Source organism: Alosa sapidissima, chromosome 13 (assembly GCF_018492685.1).
Source record: "Alosa sapidissima isolate fAloSap1 chromosome 13, fAloSap1.pri, whole genome shotgun sequence".
Lineage (NCBI taxonomy): Eukaryota > Metazoa > Chordata > Actinopteri > Clupeiformes > Clupeidae > Alosa > Alosa sapidissima.
In genome coordinates, this window is record NC_055969.1 from 2,213,547 (window position 1) to 2,234,255 (window position 20,709).

Genomic DNA, 20,709 nt, shown 5'->3' on the forward strand with positions numbered 1-20,709 from the left:
CCCTGCACTCGCCTGGAGTCAATCCCGTAATTTACCACACCTCGGATTGATAGTTGAGCGTGTCAACCTTTACTTAAAATAGCCTACATAGGCTCAACGAACTAGCTGGCTACCGGTACATACACACACACTTTTTCAACATCACAAACCTGATGGTCCAGTACTTGTATATATGCGCCCAAACACAACACATTCCCCAAACAGACTCTCCATCTTAGCCATAGCTAACTTGCTAGCGAACTTTCCATATTAGCTTACTTGCTAGCAAACTTTGCATCATCAGTCTAACTAGTTAATTAGTTGACATTACATGATGAACATTTTCGTATGGACATTCTGGTGGATGTTAATTTGTATGAGAGAAGCTTCAACTTCTGGGTATGTAGCATTGTGGTATAAAGCTTAGGCAGTTAGTTGGTAACTCTGGCAGAAATCTCCAGTGTTCTTGTTCCATGTAGTTTCGTGTTGCAGCCACAGGGTTGCAGCAACAGCACGTAGACTCACCTACAGGAAAGCTGTTGCGTATGAACTCATTCGGAATATTTTGAAAACATAACAGCTAGATATTCTGTCTTCTCATTTTGTAGACGAAAATGAAGAGAGATTTTATCTTAGTTCTTATTTCATGCAAAACATTTTAGTCTCGTCTTTTTTCGTCAACAATAATGCATCTTAAGATAGTCTTAGTCAGTGTTTCAGGACATTACTGCCGTCTCGTCATCGTCTCGTCTTAGTCATGAAAAAAAGGTTGTTGACGAACATATTTCCTCTCGTCTCGTCTGACGAAATTAACACTAATTTTATATGCATGGTAAAACTTTAAAGTAATTATACTTTTTATGGATATACACTCTTTTTAGGAAGTTCGCACACATGGTGGACAGTCACACCATATGACATTTTTTATGTTTGGATGATTATTTTAAGTCAAAAGTGAAATACAAATCCAATAAATTTAATATGACAGAACTTGAACCTACCAGACCTACAACATTTCCATATCAATTCTTAACAATTGCCATTTTTTATAAGTGTGTGACACATGGACAGTCTGAATTCTGCTATTTGTCATCTACCCACATCCGTTCCGCAAAAATAAAACACACTAATCAATTTGTCTCCATCTTCTACTCCATCCCCCACTCTTGAAACTTGTGCATGCTTGTTTGGCATGCCTGTGTGTGTACGTGCGGGCCGCACAGAAAGAAGCCTACTGGCGCTGCAAAGGTAAATAGATTTGTAGCACTAGCCAAAAAATTTGTAGCATTGTTATAAAACCTTTAAAATCTCTAAAGATATCACAAGTAGGGCAGTTCATCAGAGTTCATCCATTGCAACTGGACTGATGAAAGGTCATGTACACCTGTAGGCTGCATTGTATTTGGGAAAAACAGAAGGTATCAGCATAATGTTTTATTTTTTATTTATTTATTTATTAATAAACAAAACGATCCCTGTCAGTTCCATGCAGTTTTCAACAGCTATCAATAAGAGAAGTCATGTCATGGATTTTTGTGAATGTTTCTTCTTCTACATATTTTAGTCATCTTTAGTTCATATGATATTCAACTTTATTGTCAATGCACAATTTAAGTACCAGTAGTCTAAAACGAAATGCAGTTTTACATCTAACCAGTGGTGCAAATAACTGACATGTCCAAAAGGGCCTTCATGAAATGCGTCGCTAGACTGTTCATACACATTTTAACGGGTCAAGTTGAAGAGCTGTTGTCCGTTTTGGCCTATTGTTCGTGCAAATAGACTGATCCATGTTCCCTTGCATTTTGCAACTGTGAGGTCCATGGTTAGTCTGGCTTTCAACAGACCAAGCTCAATGTTTGAAGAAATCAAAAAAGAAATCGCCGGCAGATCAGGCTGCGTTCACTAGGGCTGGGCGATATGGCTGAAAACTGTATCACGATATAAGTATTTGATATCAGTTGATATCGATAATTTGATTTAAAAAAAAAAAAAAAAAAATCTATTTCAGATAAGGACCAGAAGGGAAAAAAAAGTTCAATTTAAACACTTTTATTTCACTTAACCTTCCTCTGATTTTAATCACCACAGTTATCAATCAAAGCAAACAGGGAAAAGAAATAGCAACATAATCATGAAAAACACTCAAATAAATAAATGTGCAGAAATCTGAATGAAAGCAGCACTGGTTGAAGCCTGGAAATATTGTAAACAAAGTAGCTTAATTTGCTAGTTTATCATAGTCTAGGCCTACTGGTTAGACTGTTCAGTTTCCCCACGTGTGTTTAAGTTTCAAATGAATACTTTTTCTCCTTGGGTCAGGCCCGTTTGAGTCTTGGAAAATACTTTTCCATTTGCATCGCGATTGGGATTATTAGAATTTAGCAGTCAATTTGAATGAATTTGAATTTGAATTTTGAACAAATTCGTACAGCGTGCTAATGATGCTAACCGAATTTAATAGCAATTTAGCCAGTTGTCTTGCACGATTGTGAATGGATTACATGTGCATGCTGAGGAGGGATGCGCCTGTTGAGAGGGAGAGAGAGAGAGAGAGAGAGTGCACTGGGCAAGGACTCATTAAGAGTCTGTGTTGAGGTAGGCCTACTTCCATCGCCTACTATGGTAGAGTTGCATATAGCCTACTACAATGCAATCTATTCTATTTAGCCTATTCATGGACAACGTAAGGCGGGAGGTGTGTATTGCTTTTAATTATCGAATGTTCTATCTAACATATTTTTTATTGATATCGGTTACATGTCTATTGCGATACATATCGCTATCGTTTTATCGACCAGCCCTAGCGTTCACCCAGCCTAGTCCATGGTACACAACGTAAATTGTCACTAGGCTATGCTGGCGACCCAAATAAAATCACCTTTGGGAACCAATGGCTTACAGTATCAAGCGGACTTAAGCTGCCACCACGTTTCATTTTCCTTTAGTCTTATTACACTTTCTAACTTGAGAGGAGACACATTTTAAATACGAAATTAGAAATGTTTGAAATGAATCAAATAAGGTGATAGTGTCTAGTTAGTTTCACTCATTTGAAACACAGTTTAAGCACACATGTAGCCTATGCTTCTGTATATTCACTGAGTTGCCTAGGTCTAGACCATATGCAAGTGCATTAGACTATATTATAAAATTTCAGGGAGCTATTTTATTTTCTATTTTTCATTTGTTTGTTTCCTTGTTTAACTTCATTTCAAAAATGCTGTTGGGAGCCCTCTCACAGTTGTGTAGAGACCATTATGAAAAGTTCTCTGAAAAAGTCATTTAAGTTGCGTATTGTGTAATTTGTTCTTCAAAATTTTGTGACCAACTTTCCTTTTTACAGCAAACATCGGTTAAAGATATTGTTATCGGCCTCCTTGATTAATATAATCGGTAAAGCCTGAAAAAGCCATATCGGTCGACCCCTAATTTATTCATTGACTTGTTTTGTTCAAGTGTGAGGATAATCAAACTTTTACTACAAACTAATACATTTCGAACCGTGATTATTGTTTTTTACATGTATGCCTTCATTATTCTCCAATATATTATATAGGCTACTATCTTATTTTTTTCCTCCTGTTTTATGACTGTAAATTAGGGTTTCTCAACGGGGGCGTTCGTACAACCTAGGGGGGCGCTGGGAACGTGAGTTTTTTATTTATTTATTTATTTATTTATTTATTTATTTTTTTTATTTTTTATTTTAAACTTTTAAACTTTCATGGTTTTCACATATTTTTGGTGCAAAAATAGGCTACCTGAAATAAATAGGCTGTTTTTTTCATTCATGGGTTTCAAACCCCTCTACCGTCCCAGCTACATTTTACTGTTTATTTATGCTCAGTGGTCATACAGTGCAGTTTGGGCCTGCACACGTCCGGACTCACGTCCCCCAGCCCCGCTCGCTGTTGTTCTGCAGCTGCTCTGAGCGAAGTGTCCACGAAAAGACCGTTGCTAATCAAATACGAAATATATATAGGCCTAAACAGGCCTCACGCGCGGAATCTGTTTTGTGATTGATTTTTGTCCATGATAAAATGACACGTCTTGTTGCCTACATTTAATGTTCCTATTGATTTAAAGAAAAAAATCATTACAACCAATGCTGATGTGGTAGTGTTTTTTTTTTACCCAACCAGTCTCCTATTGCTTCTAACAGTGGGCTAAATCTGCTTAATAATAAAATAGGCTCATAGGGACATTTTCTTATAATTCCAGAAGAAACCAAAACAGCACAGAAATGGGCTCGTTTTTTATTTAAGCAATATAGCATGAGCGTGAGTGGCCTATAGCCTACCCGGGGGTGTAGTTTTTCTTTTTTATTGTGTGTGTGTGTGGTTGGGGTGGGGTGGGGCGGGGGGGGGGGGGGTTGCCAGAGGATCAAAGTAAGGTCAGGGGGGCGTTTGCTCAAAAAAGGTTGAGAACCACTGCTGTAAATCAACCTGTTGATGGCCCTTGTAAATTGAAATGAATGAAAATCTAGGGTTAGTCACTTGGCTAGTTCAAGCTAGGTTATTTGTATTAATCGCTGCATTCATTAGTGACGTTGATAGGATGCCCTCCAGTCTTCTAAAACTAGAGCTTTATGCCTGGTGTAGCCTGCCTGTATGCCTATGGAGCAGTGTCTAAGGACTTTGCTGAAATATGGGCATTGCTATGGAATGTGCACCAACTAAGTAATAGCAAAATCCTTTTAGGCAGTCTTGCAATGCAGTTTTGGCAGTTATCGGGCAAACATAAAACACACCAGGTGAAATAATTTAAAAATAAAGAATAATTGAAAAGAAAACATAAAAGACACAAGGTAAAATAATTAAGACATACAGAATTTGTAACTCAGTGCAGTTACCAGAAGGCATCTGAGAACAGTTTGGTCTTGATTTGTCTAGAATGAACAGGGTTCCCACAGGTCATGGAATTTCTGGAATATCATGGAATTTTGGAAAGTCTATTCCAGACATGGAAGGTCAAAGAATTTTTTTATCATTTTTGGGGCAAAGTCATGAATATCAGGGAATTTGTAGCAGTTTAAAATTTACTAGCCAAAATACATTTATACAAGAACTGGTGTATCTGGTTATTTGCTTTACTGCTTCCTTGAGCAAGCTTATCCCAAGTTTGTTTATTCAATGACCATTTATTAATCTCCCACTCTAAAAAGTAAAATATTCTTGAACGCTATGTGTTAGTAAATAGTATAGTAATTAATGGAAATTCATTTTTTTTTTGTCAGGGAAAGTCAAGGAAAAGTAATGAAATTTTACATTTGACTTAGCTTATTCAGGGTTCCCACTCTATCTCGTCCTGTATTTTGTTTGAAAAAAAAAAAAAAGATATACCTTAAAAATCGATATACCACCCATTTCACAACAAGATTACTGGACAGTCACAAAGATCTTTTTCTACAAGAGTAACACATGCTTTGATGCTTCGTCCCCTGAGTAGTTCTGAGATATTAAAGTTTTTTAATTCAAGTGAGTTATACAGATGCGTGGAACATATCTTTTAAAATCCAAAAATATGCAATATTTGCAATAGTGTGAATAACTCTTTTCACAAATCAGATAGAATCTTATAATTTCAAGTGGACAACTTGTTGATACATCGAAGGATAATATTTAATTGTGAGTGTCTCATGTTAGGTCAATGCATAGAAACATTTAGCTTGCATTATTCTTCTGTGATTTACAAAATTATATTTGAACTTTTTTACAGGACATATTTACAGGAATGTGGTGAAACTGTGAGTAGGGAGTGTTTGCCATGTATGACTCTGTAAGTGGATAAGGGTGATGGGTAGTATTTTCTGTGTTTCAATTGCCATACAAGATATCTTTGCAGTATCTTTTTCAGGGCTGTAGAATATAGTCTGGCTGTGGAGATAGCACTGGCCCCAACACTGTTTCTATGCCAGATAAGCTTGGAATAACTAGCCTAGTTACTCTGCCGGCTGTGAATTTAGATATTCTCCAGCAACCAGGGGTATGACCTGTTTGTGTCAGGATACAGTGTCACACAAGAGACAAAATATTATACAAATATTATAAAAATATATTTCACATCTCTGTTTCTCAAAGTCACTGAGTGCTGTCGGTATGAGTAAAAACCCCAAAAACAATCAGCTCGAGTTGCTGCAGACAACAGCTAGGCAGATACAGTGCTACAATGGGGTGCATGATTTTAAATATGCTCCCAGAGTGTAGCATTGTAGCATCACAATGTATTTTAAAATAAAATATCCTAATTTTAAGTGTGAAAACTACAAAATACACTACAAAATAAATAAATAGGCTAAATATCTTGCATTGTAGCTAGTCTGTGCAACTCTACCAGAGTAGGCGATAGAAGTAGGCCTACCTCAACACAGACTCTCAATGAGTCCTTGCCCCGTGCACTCTCTCTCTCCCTCCTCAGCATGCACATGTAATCCAAACATTTACAATCGTGCAAGATGACTGGCTAAATTGCTATTAAATCCGGTTAGCATCATTAGCACGCTGCACGAATTTGTTAAAAACTGTTGCATTCAAATTGACTGCTAAATTCTAATCATCTCAATCCCGATTCAAATGGAAAAGTATTTTCCAAGACTCAAACGGGCCTGTCCCAAGGAGAAAAAGTATTCATTTGAAACTTAAACACACGTGGGGAAACTGAACAGTCTAACAAGTAGACTATGATAAACTAGCAAATTAAGCTACTTTGTTTACAATATTTCCAGGCTTCAATCAGTGCTGCATTTCATTCAGACTTATGTGCACATTTATTTATTTGAGTGTTTTTCATGATTGTGTTGCTATTTCTTTTCCCTGTTTGCTTTGATTGATAACTGAGGCGATTAAAATCAGAGGAAGGTTAAGTTTAAAATAAAAGTGTTTAAATTGAACTTTTTTCTTCTGGTTCTAATCTGAAATGGATGAAAAAAAATCAATAATTATCGATATCGACTGATATGAAATACTTATATCGTGATACAGTTTCCAGCCATATGGCCCAGCCCTAATAGGGACAGAGTAATTTGCGTGTGTCAAGGCAGATGATGTACCCTAATACCCGTCTTTCACTGTAAGGCTTGTATTTCATGATTTGCATTTAGCAAAAGCCCCCAGACAGCAGTGGAGTGGTAGTCGGGATTCGTTATTTGTAAAAGTTGTTTACTTCGTCCTCCTAGCCTGGACTGTGCAACTTTCACTTTCTGCTGGCCTCATAGTCGGCATGCCGGTAGCCTAATAACGTGGGATGCGTAGTATATGAGGTACAGACTGGGCTACTACATTTTAAATGAGTGACCACGGTATAATAGGCCTAGTCTTTTTTGCTAGGCCCAGCGAAGGCTGGCAATGTGGAATATTCCGCTGGTTGGTGCACAAGCAAGTGTTCAGATTGGCTGTCTATCCTTCTTTTACGAGGATTTTCTTGGAGCAGATCTTCCACACAACTTCGGTAGCCTAGTCAGTATGTCTCTTAGCTGTCCACTTTTATCAGGCCGTATATAGCCTATATTTTTTTTATGTAGAAAATTATACATTTATTTCTGTACGGACACATGGTAATTAATTAGTGTTAAGTGTTGACGATATCATCGTCCATCACAATGTTTTACTGTACACATCGCCAAATGCCAATTAAGGGGACATTACCCGACCCTAGTTGACATCTTATCGTCTAGCCTATAATCGCTACATTTTGATTCTTTTTAATGGTGCAATCCATTCAGCTGCGCTTGTGGTTCAGCTGTGGGGAGTGGGTACGCAAAAGGGCCATAGTTTGAAAGTGGTCATAGATGAAGTCCTACTGTAAATGTGAAAATCTTTGAGTATGAACAAAAGTTTATGAAGGGGGTACATTTACCCATTTAATTGGCATATTATGACGTCACTGGATGGCAACCACCTCAAATTATGCACCTTTCAGTAAATACTGGATGTTGAACATATTTTAGCAGGTTTACTTACAATATTTCCAGGCTTCAATCAGTGCTGCATTTCATTCAGACTTATGTGCACATTTATTTATTTGAGTGTTTTTCATGATTGTGTTGCTATTTCTTTTCCCTGTTTGCTTTGATTGATAACTGAGGCGATTAAAATCAGAGGAAGGTTAAGTTTAAAATAAAAGTGTTTAAATTGAACTTTTTTCTTCTGGTTCTAATCTGAAATGGATGAAAAAAAATCAATAATTATCGATATCGACTGATATGAAATACTTATATCGTGATACAGTTTCCAGCCATATGGCCCAGCCCTAATAGGGACAGAGTAATTTGCGTGTGTCAAGGCAGATGATGTACCCTAATACCCGTCTTTCACTGTAAGGCTTGTATTTCATGATTTGCATTTAGCAAAAGCCCCCAGACAGCAGTGGAGTGGTAGTCGGGATTCGTTATTTGTAAAAGTTGTTTACTTCGTCCTCCTAGCCTGGACTGTGCAACTTTCACTTTCTGCTGGCCTCATAGTCGGCATGCCGGTAGCCTAATAACGTGGGATGCGTAGTATATGAGGTACAGACTGGGCTACTACATTTTAAATGAGTGACCACGGTATAATAGGCCTAGTCTTTTTTGCTAGGCCCAGCGAAGGCTGGCAATGTGGAATATTCCGCTGGTTGGTGCACAAGCAAGTGTTCAGATTGGCTGTCTATCCTTCTTTTACGAGGATTTTCTTGGAGCAGATCTTCCACACAACTTCGGTAGCCTAGTCAGTATGTCTCTTAGCTGTCCACTTTTATCAGGCCGTATATAGCCTATATTTTTTTTATGTAGAAAATTATACATTTATTTCTGTACGGACACATGGTAATTAATTAGTGTTAAGTGTTGACGATATCATCGTCCATCACAATGTTTTACTGTACACATCGCCAAATGCCAATTAAGGGGACATTACCCGACCCTAGTTGACATCTTATCGTCTAGCCTATAATCGCTACATTTTGATTCTTTTTAATGGTGCAATCCATTCAGCTGCGCTTGTGGTTCAGCTGTGGGGAGTGGGTACGCAAAAGGGCCATAGTTTGAAAGTGGTCATAGATGAAGTCCTACTGTAAATGTGAAAATCTTTGAGTATGAACAAAAGTTTATGAAGGGGGTACATTTACCCATTTAATTGGCATATTATGACGTCACTGGATGGCAACCACCTCAAATTATGCACCTTTCAGTAAATACTGGATGTTGAACATATTTTAGCAGGTTTACTTTCTTTTTTTGTCATTTCACCCACATAACAAATTAACAGGAAAGCAGTAAAATGTAAACCAACAATACAGTAATAAACTATTACTATAACCACAAACCCTATGCTACTATGTAATAAAGTAGCCTGGTCAAATAAGTTCCTATCACGGGTGACTGTAGTTCTTCAGAGCCCTGTTTTTACTAGGCCTACCCCTGATGTCTGTACCACGTCCATTACAGACACTATCATCACGATTACCACTGGCACCTCCAGCTATGTTGCGCAGAGTCCAAACAAGCATGGAATGCTTAGTGGATACTGTCTTATTCACGCAAAGACGCACCGTCACAGACGCACCGTGACTATTACTGTCAATAAACAATCGATCATAATCTCCAAAAGGCAGATTCTCCTTCAGAATCAGAATAGTTGAATAACAGACCCAAGACTCCGTCACACGTGAACTTTTGGTGTATTTCTGCTTCAATTTATGCAAAACTAGCTTCCGCGTCATTACAAACAAATGCACTTTTTCTTTGTCTTTCTCGCGTGTAATACAAGTAGCCTACTTCCTGAAAACGTTGAGCAGCGAATTTGGGCTTTAATAGCAAATACTGGAGGAGAGTACAAATAAGATTTGTCACTGTACTTGGATTTATCGTCTGTCTGTTTTGAAGCCAGGGTAGTCTAGCAACTCTCCGTTGGCTTGTAAGCTGGAAAAAATCAGGCCAATCACATCGTGTATGGAGTCGGTGGACGGGCTTAACATAATGACGGCAGAGTTGCGACGGTTCTGTGAGAATTCCCTGCTACTTGAAAACAACGAAGATGGATGCTGCTGCTGGCAAACAGTGCGACTCGAGTTAAGCTTTTTTTTTAAATTAGCAAAAGTTTGATCTACTAGCCAACTAGCTCCGCTGGTAGGAAAACGCATGGGACTCATAAGTTTTAGTGCTATCCTATTGCGTGCAGAGGGAATTTGAAAGACAACCGCTTATCCTGCCCCTCGTATTGACTATTGCCAATGGTGAGGCTCGTCAGGCTAATCAAAGGTAACAGCACACCAAATGTATTGCAGCACCTCAAACAGAAGCATGCAGCCGATTGATAGGTGTTGCTCTCTATTAAATGACCACAACAGCACAAACACACCCACCAAAACAAACTACAGTTGTAGAGACATTTTCAAACTGTCCTGTATGATAATGCTGGCCTTAGACCATATGATTTTCAAGTGATTTAGCAGTTGTGCTAAATGTCCAAAGTAGGAATGACATTCATCTATCGCATAAGGTGCCAATCCTAGCGGTGTTAAGTCTGAGTCAATCTTTTTTACAGTGTTGACGTTATGACATATCAATTGTGTTTGATAAGTGTTTTAGTAGGCCTATTATCTCATGCAAATTGTGGTGTGGGCAATTTCTAAAAAACAATAAAGAGCTCTCTACAGCACCAAACAGGAAGAGGCAACGTGGTTACAGCCGTAGCCTTTAGCTTCTTAGAAATCATTAGTATTCCACATGACAGAACAACTCGATGACCTGCCTGAAAATACTTCTTTGAATCTAAACACTTCACCTGTGCATGCTACATGATCTAATTTGATGCCTACATAACACTGCAGGTTGGAGATTTTGCACACAATGCTGCAGAAGCACGAACATTTGAGGCCCTAGGGTAGGCTATATGGGTTGTTAACAATCCTCGTTGAGTTCCCGTTGATATCTGGTGCATGATGGGAAATAATTTAAAGGAATCTAGTGGCAGTCCACACATCAGCAGCTTTCTAACTGTGTTAGTGTTACAATTGCAAGGGTTCCCTCACGAACATCTTAAAGTGACAGGCAATCAATTAGACCTATACACTACTGAACTTTATTGAATGCTACCTCTGACTAAGAATGCATTACTTTGCACTTGTATAGTCTTTTATTTTGGAATTTTAAGAGCAATACACATATATTGCAATGTTAAGGAATTCATGTTTTTTCATTCAGATATGTAAATCAACATGTATAAACTATTAGTCAATTAATGGGGAGATAATCGAATCGACTCTACAGCGTGTTCCATTATTTTCATTAATTTCAATGTTGGCTTATCGGTGGAAAAAAGTACCAATACTGAAGATTATAAAAATGCTAAATATCGGCCCTAATAATCGGCCCGGCCAATAATTGGTCGACCCCTAACACACACACACACAAAGACACACACATGCAGTTGATATGCACGCACGTGCACACACACACGCATGCACACATAAACACAAACACATACACGCAAGCATGCACAAACACACACAAAACACAACCACACACAACATGCACACACACACACACACATCCCATCCCCCCCCCCACACACACACACACTCACACACTCACAAGCGAACACACACACACATAAAACGCTGCACACTTTGTGGTGCATCTAGTTTACATAATTTTCATTATTTTTTCCCCAGGCGGATGTCTCTGCAGACCAGCACATGGGCTGTATTGCTGTGATCACCATGGAGACGCCCGTTTTTCCGTCACCTACTCATCAGAATGGTGATGTTTCTGTGGCCAAGCTCACACTCCCTGCTTTACACATCCACATTTACCACCAGGAGCAGGCAGGACCTAAGGGCAGCCCACTCACATACCCTGCTGGTCAATATGTGGCAGAGGAGCTCTGCATCAATGCAGCCAAGGAGTGTGGTGAGTATCTTTGTGCTTGATTTGATATTTAATGCTGTGCAGTTATACATTGGTATGGCCCTTTACAGAGATTAGGTCATCAGCAGGGTGTCAGTTGTTTTTAAAGGACAAGGGAGGTGTCACTTTAACTGTGAGTTTTATTGTTGTTTGCAAAGATGTGACACTGTTGTTCACTGTTCTTTTTCTGTTATATTGGTTTTCAAGTGGTTAAGATATTGCAGAATTAGACTTTAATATCAATGTGTCCATAATTATGACCGAGGCGACGTAGATCCTGTGTGTTGATAACCGGTGTATCAAGCCTACTGTGGGGAGTAGCAACATGCTAGTTCACTGACATAAGCTTTGCTAATAAACTCAGACGTATTTTGGTTACAATGACGGAGTTACCCTTTTGTAAAGGTATATGTCAGTAACGTTTTGAAATTAGCACTTCACCAGCAAGCAGTACATTGTGGGCAGTTGTGCTATAGTTTGCTTGCTAACATAACATAAACTGGCTGGCAGACAGCTCAGATAACCTCAGACTTGGCTGCCATACACATTAAATTGAGGGCAGCCGTGGCCTACTGGTTAGCACTTCGGACCTGTAACCGGAGGGTTGCCGGTTTGAACCCTGACCAGTAGGCACGGCTGAGGTGCCCTTGAACAAGGCACTTAACCCCTCACTGCTCCCCGAGTGCCGCTGTTGATGCAGGCAGTTCACTGCGCCGGGATTAGTGTGTGCTTCACCTCACTGTGTGAACACTGTGAGCTGTGTATGTTTCACTAATTCACGGATTGGGATAAATGCAGAGACCCTCACGGGATCAAAAGAGTATATATACTATATACTTATACTATTATTATTATTATGCTTTAGGTAACAACTGCTTTAGGCAATAGAGCCTATGAGTCTGAGCCTATGAGTCTAAGCCAGGGCTGGGCAAACTTTTTGGCTCAAGGGCCACATTGGGTTTTGAAAATTGGCCGGTGGGCCCCGACTGGTAGGCTCCTCGAGCGCCGCTGTTGTTGCAGGCAGCTCACTGCGCCGTGTGTGCTTCACCTCACTGTGTGTTCACTGTGTGCAGTGTGTTTCACTAATTCACGGATTGGGATAAATGCAAAGACCAAATTTCCCTCACGGGATCAAAAGAGTACTTATACTTATACTTAAATAACCTCAGACTGATTTTCTGGTTACAGTAACTAGGTCAATGGATTTTACTATGTCTGTTTCTCGGTAAATTTAGGCAAGAAAGGGACCAACAAATAAGGTTAATATTTCAGCAAGACAGTCTATGGGGTTTGCCATCCTGAGTACCGTTTCATGGTGAGCGACGCAGACACAGACGACACAGAACTTCGAAGCCACACATCACCTAGAGTTATGCCAGGGAAATGCACCACCCGACACAGAAATCCGAAAGGGTCACAACGCCATAAGAGCGACGGCGTAGCTACGGCATGAAGTTGACGCAGAAGCATACTGTAAATCAGCCTTAGTGCTGCGTTTCCAGTAAATGTTTTGGAGTGCTTCAAGTGGAACCCCAATGATTTTAGATGTAGTTTTGACCACCTTTGTCAGAAGATTGAGGTCATGTGAGCCCTGCCACACTACAATGTTGCCTGTCAGTATACACTCAATTGTACAGTGGTTAAAGTTCTGTAGAATGTTAAAGGACATATCATATTTCTTGAGACACCTCAGGAAATAAAGCCTCTGACGTGCTTTCGTAATAGGGTTGAGCACCGAAACCCGGTTCTAATATGCAAAGTTGTATTGTGAAAACTTTGTTTCACGGTGTGCTCCGAACAACACAATAACATAACATTAATCTTTCATGTGCATGAGGCCCATATAGCTTTACATTGAATATGAGGATCATGCTAAAAGTTTGTTTGCAAAAACATAAATATGTAGGTTACAAACATACCTCTGCATTGATATCCCTGAGCTGTCAAAGAGGCCAATGATTATGGAACCATCTACGTACACTATCACTAGCTCTGACAGGTGGTAGCCTATGTTAGCGCATAGTTGCTGTTAAAATGCCTACTAGTGCTGGGAATCGAAACACTTCAACACCGGCATATGTAACATGTTTAAAACGTGTTATGGGGGAAACATCAAATTTCTTGAAGCATTTGGGAACACACTGAATGAACAGAGTTCCTCAACGTTAGATTAGGTTACTTGCAAATGCCGTTGTCCATGACCTGGCAGTTCCAGACCAAGCTGTTTTGTGTGTGATGGGGAAAAAATATATAATGTCCACAACACTGCTTTAGACTCCCATATATTTAATGCACAAAAGGCAACGTTTCGACCCTACTGGGTCTTCTTCAGGCAAATGGTGGACACATTTGATGAAGGGATATATGTAGGCCTTATAATCAGCTGACCTACCATGTGATGTCAACGGGTATTATTAGGTCTAAGAGCCCCACTAATCACTCAATTAAGAGAACACTTTCATACAGGTTTTACACAAACTTAAAAAGGGCTTTCAAAAATCAATGTCCCCAAAGGAGTACATGACATATCAACAGAAAAGAAGGAAAGAAAAAGAAAAAACAATCAGTGGATAAACAGTTCCATATATACAAGCCTACCCCAAACAATGAAAGAACATTACCCCCACACAGTCATAAAACCTGATATATATATATATATATATATATATATATATATATATATATATATACACACTATAGGAACGGTTTTATGTCAAATTCCTCATTAAGACCATGGGGAGTCATTGTATTTTAAGTGTCACATAAGTGATATTCAAACGCCACTCTGATACCCATGCAGAAAAATGATAATGACCATGACAATGACAGCCCCCCACGAGGTCTCATTCCAACAAATTCGGCCCATTACCTAATATGAGTTTGATACCCCTGATTTAAAGTGACTAAAGACAAGCCCATCTTCTGTCGGAGTCACGTCATGTTAACCCATGCATTAAACCACATGTCACTGCTTGAAAGTTCACATTGACAATGGAGAAAATGCTTAGCCTACTTGGTTTCTGACAGAAATTAAGTTTTGTGCCAACATGTTGTAGAAACACCGCCCCGCAACACAGCCTTTATTAGGTCAAAATATCCTTCACTTTCTTTGGTTATAGTCCGCGATTCACATTACTAGGCTATCACAACAAGTGCATACAAAATGTTTTTGGCCAAGTTTTGTGCTGTCCACTCCCCACATTTGCAGGAAAAAAGCAAGGTGAATGGGATTAAAGCAATTTAATCCCATTTACCTTCGTTACTACCATTCGTTGCTTTTTTCCTGCATTAAAACGCGATTTAGTGCGCATCTAATGTATCCGCGGATTCTCCGCGGAGAGATATCCACTCTAGCCTGGGTGTTCCCATGCTGCCTTGCGCGCGATTTGATTCACGCTGCTAAGGCAGCCTGGAGACCATGGAGCAAATTTTCGCCTGAGATAGGGAACCAATCACAGAACAGGGGGGAAAGCAAGACGATGATGAGCTATGCACAGACGCATTTGATAGATATCCGTGGCACCCAGTAAACGGATCTGGGCATTTTTTTCAAATACGAGAAAATGAACGTTTGGTTCCCAGACCACGTCTCATTGAGAAGTGGTGGCGCTAGCCAGGCTATATCCACTCTCCAGGTTTCATTTGCATGTTGTTGCAAGATAATAGGCTACGATATGAGAAATACTTTGAATGCGATCAGCTCCAGAAATGAATGCCTTTGCTACACCTTTCGCACCAAGTTGTGCGAAAATTGTACCCACAGTTTTTGCGATGTTGACAAGCATGCATAGCACATGGAAGCTCTTGATAGCGCATGCCCCTAATGTCTATAAAAACAATATATTTATGAAATAAAATTAGACAGGTACCTCAGATTAGCATTAGGGCTGCACGATATATCTAAAATATCGTTATCGCGATATCAACGCTTGCGATGGACATACCGCAAAGATTACTTAATTTCCGATACATTTCAATACATTTTCTGTGCCGTGCGCATTCCATACAGTCTATGGTGTATTAACATTCTGAATGTCAACATATTTTACCAAACCGATGCTGTCATGCTGCCCTAGAAGCCCGTCCCCTACCAGTTCAGGTGTGTGGTGTTTTAGGTGTTGAGGCGGGAGCTAAGTCGTGATGGCTGAAGATAGTGAGTCGAGCGAGGTAGGCTACACTTGGGTGAAGAGGAATTGGTGACTAAAAGGAAAAGCACGTCTGTTATATGGGAATATTTTGGTTTTATGAAGGATGACGTGTTACAAACACAGCGCCAAATGCGTCCTTCTCCACCGTGTTAAAATAAACAATTTCTTTCGTTATCGTTATATCAGAAGATATCTGTCTTTCACTGTAAGGCTTGTATTTCATGATTTGCATTTAGCAAAAGCCCCAGAGAGCAGCAGAGGTAGTCTAATCAGGATTCGTTATTTGTAAAAGTTGATTAGCCTACTTCTTAGCCTGGACTGTGCGATTGCAGCCCGATTACTTTCACTTTCCGCTGCCCTTGTAGTCGGCATGCCGGTAGTCTAATAACGTGGGATGTGCAGCTGATGACCGCTGCGATATAGCTTAAGTAGCATTTTTGCTGGCAATGTGGAACATTCCGCTGGTTGGTGCACAAGTGTTCAGATTGGCCGTCTATCCGTCTTTTACTCTGATTTTCTTGGAGCAGATCTTCCACACAACTTCAATAGCCAGTAGGCCTCTTAGCTGTCCACTTTCATCAGGCCATATGTAGCCTAGGCTACATAATATGTTGTTTATGTCTCCCATCAGGAAGCTTCTCCAACACACATCCCCAACATACTTACAGCACAGTGCCACCCCCACCCCACCCCATACACAGCACATTGTCTCATGACATATTGCACACTGCCCTCTCCCCACATACACAGCACACTATCCCATCTCCCTTGTCATCCCCCCAACACACACACCAAGACCCCTGGCAGTTGGGTTAGCCCCTTGAGCCGTGGATCTGCCCAAGGTTTTTTCCTTAGTAAGAGAGTTTTTCCTTGCCCCTGTTGCTCTTGGATGCTCCTTGTTGATGCCCCTCCCCCCCAAATCCCAATCCTCCCCCACCTTTTTTATGCAGCCCTTGCCACTTAATCTACTAAACCCTTCTTCTACTGCACTTTTTACCCCCCCCCCCCCCCCCCCCCCATAAATGCACAAATAGGCTGACACCAGACATAATTTCACTGCATTTCTTACATCCAGTAACTATATGCATGTGACGATAAACTTCCTTGTATCCTTGTTTATGTAGAAAATTATACATTTCTGTAATTATACATTTATCCCCCCCAACCCTACCGTCTATGCTAGCAGCAAGCAGAATGGAGAAAAATATTAAATATACTGCTCAAAAAAATTAAGGGAACACTTCAATCATACACAGGATCGGTACTCTGACACTTTTTAGTTCTAAGCACAAGTAAAACTTTTGAGGCGAGTGTTTTATTTTGCAAGAACTGTCAGACATTCTGTGTAGTTTGAGAATGGAGAAAAGGGTGGAAGGTTTCAAAAAATGTGTTTTAACAATTGTGGAAATTGGAAAACCTAAGTGTTCCCTTAATTTTTTTGAGCAGTATATTTAAATATCGCAAGTTATATCGTTATCGCAGTACTCAATAATGTTATCGCATATCGCATGTTTTCCTAACATCGTGCAGCCCTAATTAGCATTGCTGCTTATTGTTAAACTGCAATTATCTGCAGCAAGCAGAGGACATTTAGCCCACCATGTGTCCTGACAATATTGTGCTTCTGCCCTAATTCTAAAGCATGGCCACCGCTGCAAAATGAAGAGGAAACACTGAAAATTCATGTTTTAAATAGGCTACATCAATACAAATTCATGTTTTAAATAGGCTACATCAATACAATATGTAATATGTGAAGTGAAACTGGACAGGCCATAATAACCTCTGACTAGTTTTACTTATTGTTAAATTGCAATGTGATCGGCAGCCAGCGGGGAGGATACATCGGCAGGATTATTAAAAAGGCAACCTCATTGGTGGCATTTATTTTGCCGTGGTGGCCCGCCATGCTAAAATCAACGTAGAGGAAACACTGGTTCGCCCTGTCGGGACCAGGGCTGGGTCAGTTTACTTTGAAATGTAATCCATTACTGACTACAAATTACATGGTAATTTTTGTAATCAGTAATGTAATCAGTTGGATTACCAAAAACATGTAACGTAATCTGATTACTTTAGGATTACTTTTAGATTACTTCAGTAAATATGCCCATTAAGTAAAAGACACCACCACAGAATTGATGAAAGAATTCTCATTCTATTTTTCTCCACTCTTCTCCAAACATGCACAACTCCGCTTAACCTATAAGGGCACACCTGGACAAAGAATTTAGCTTTCGCTGGATTTTTTTGACCCAGGGACATGGCCTGAGATTGGCATAAAAAAGGGAAGCATTAAACCCAAATGACATCATGTCCATTTCAATTGTGGGGGTGAGAAAATTATTATTTTGGGATGTTTTTCAACCAGGGGGACCTGGTGACTTTCTCAAAGTAAACAGTAACACTAAAAGGTTAGGAGGTTACAAAGGAGCTTACATTAAGATTATGAGGAAAAGATCAGGCAGTGTGCCGAGAGACCTGCCCCAATAGTATGTAAGTTAGTAAGTAAGTATATCTTTTAATCCCGTGAGGGACATTTGGTCTCTGCGTTTATCCCAATCCGTGAATTAGTGAAGTCGAACCGGCAAGCCCAAAGACCGAAGCCCTAACCAGTAGGCCATGGCTGCCCCAAAAGGCAGCATTTGAACATTAAACCACACAATGATCCAAAACATACAGCCAAACAAGGCAAGAAATGGTTAACAGAGAACAATATCAACATTTTAGAGTGGACCTCAATCCGTCAAAAAAGTGAGCACAAAGCCAAAGTGATGGCAAATAATCCTTCCTGCCTCAAAACCCAGATTGCTGCTAAAAAGGTGCAGTCTACAATCATTGTGGAGACATGAAGAGGCTTGGTGGGTATTATGAACCATTTTGAGAGCTGTGGTGGTAAATAAAGGTGTTTCCAGTGATTGTTTAAAAAGGGTATAAATAATTTTGAACTCACAATTTTTCATATAATTTTTAAAAAAGATCCACACTTTTTTTTATTCCATGTTTTTACCACATTGTCTATTTTTTATTGTAATCTGGGCTGATTATAGTTATTTGATTTTTGTAATCTGATTACGTAATCTAGATTACATGTAATCCGTTACTACCCAACCCTGGTCGGGACTTATTTTCCAATAATGGCCAGCGTTCTATACATTATCCCTTACTTGAGTATTTCAAAATCCGATAACCGATATATCGCCCAATAGTCATTTTTAACCAACACAATGTAAACATTTTCTCCCCAAGTTCTGATCTAGGTGGGGCATTATGTATTTAAATCGGCCTGACTATCTGGTTTCTGTTCTGGTCTGGTTTTCTGATACAGTATTTGTTTTTTGATGAAATAAGTAGTGTCAGGTCTTTTGTTCTTTGATAACCACCATTGCCACAATCTACATTGTGGGATGCAAGCAGAACATTTACTTTTAGCCTTTATAAACCATGCACTTCCATACTTGGTGTAAACACCTTTGTTGAAATGTAAAAAACAATGAAAACTGAAACTAGGGAGTGAGTGGGTGTTTGGAAATGAACGTTAGCTCAGAGGCCTATATGCTCACATTTATTTTGTGTGCACTCTTCTTGGGCTTAATGTAACCATTTACAAATCACAGACATGGCCAAAAAGGACTGTGTGATAAATGTGACAGTCTTGGTGAACGAGTCAACAGCAGATAAACAATAAGCAACAGCAGAAAAACAGTTTTAGCAAACAGAATTGCCCCAGTCTAGTATTCCATAGGATGCATGTAGACAGGCACCCTTGTCCTGCTGATATCTTCCACCGACAAACCATGGCATTAGCTAACGTTAACGCTGTGGCTAACTTAGCTCCTGTCAGTATGGTCAGAAAATGAATTGGATGATCGCCAGAAGTCACAAACAGTGCTGTTATCAAGTTACTCGCAATAATACCATTTATGTTTCACAAACATCAACAATCAAATTAGTCTCCATCACTCAAAAAATGCTAACGTTATTTTACCTTTGGACGTAACATTAAACATTAAAACAACACCAAAGACTTTTTTGTACCTTAAAATAATGTTTCCAAAATCGTAAGTTTGCCAGATCGGGTAGCGGATCTGTAGTTCGATGGAATGAGACATAAGAAACTACAAATTTGACTTGCATCTGATGTCGCAATACATCGTACTTTCATAAATCGTGCAACATATTCTACCTTGTCTGTGGACATCGTTATTTGCAAAGCCGGTGCTGGATAAACAAATGCGTGCGTGCAACAGAGGGAAAGTTCTTTGGTGTTGCTTTAACCCTTTGCAGACTGTGCCGAACATTAAATTTTTTCATACTCGATGGCCTTTTGGCACAAAAAGGCTTATTGTATGATTGTGCTACATGACAGAGATAAAATATACCCACCATTGTAATCAGGAGAGATAGGCCTTTCAAATGGTATAAAATATAATTAATAAGTTTGAGAAGAACACATATTTAAAAAATAAAATATCTTCAAAATTCAACCCCAAAACACACGAAAATATCAGCTTGACCAGATTAATCTCAATTTCTGTTGTAGATAGAGAAAAACCTAGAGTGTATGGGATATTCACAATTTTGTCCTCTACTCAGTGAAAAAAACAGAACCAATTTGTCACCTTTTGTTCAAAAGTGATGATACATTTATTAGACCTTTGCAGATGGCACAAAACATTCCGTTTTTTTATACTTGAT

At 39.5% G+C, this 20,709-nt stretch overlaps 1 protein-coding gene across 3 annotated transcripts in view; it reads left to right on the forward strand.

Moving 5' to 3' along the window:
- The window catches only part of jak2a (Janus kinase 2a), a 118,618-nt gene that overhangs the window by 4,155 nt on the left and 93,754 nt on the right, over positions 1 to 20,709 (forward strand). Inside the window, exons 2-3 of one of the 3 annotated variants that reach the window (XM_042060573.1) lie at positions 3,584 to 3,630; positions 11,629 to 11,866. In XM_042060573.1, coding sequence (XP_041916507.1) covers positions 11,653 to 11,866 — 214 coding nt within the window. In that variant the 5' untranslated portion in view covers positions 3,584 to 3,630; positions 11,629 to 11,652. Of the gene's footprint in view, positions 1 to 3,583; positions 3,631 to 5,743; positions 5,761 to 11,628; positions 11,867 to 20,709 lie in introns of those variants that run through there. The other 2 variants (XM_042060572.1, XM_042060574.1) reach the window with 2 other exon arrangements.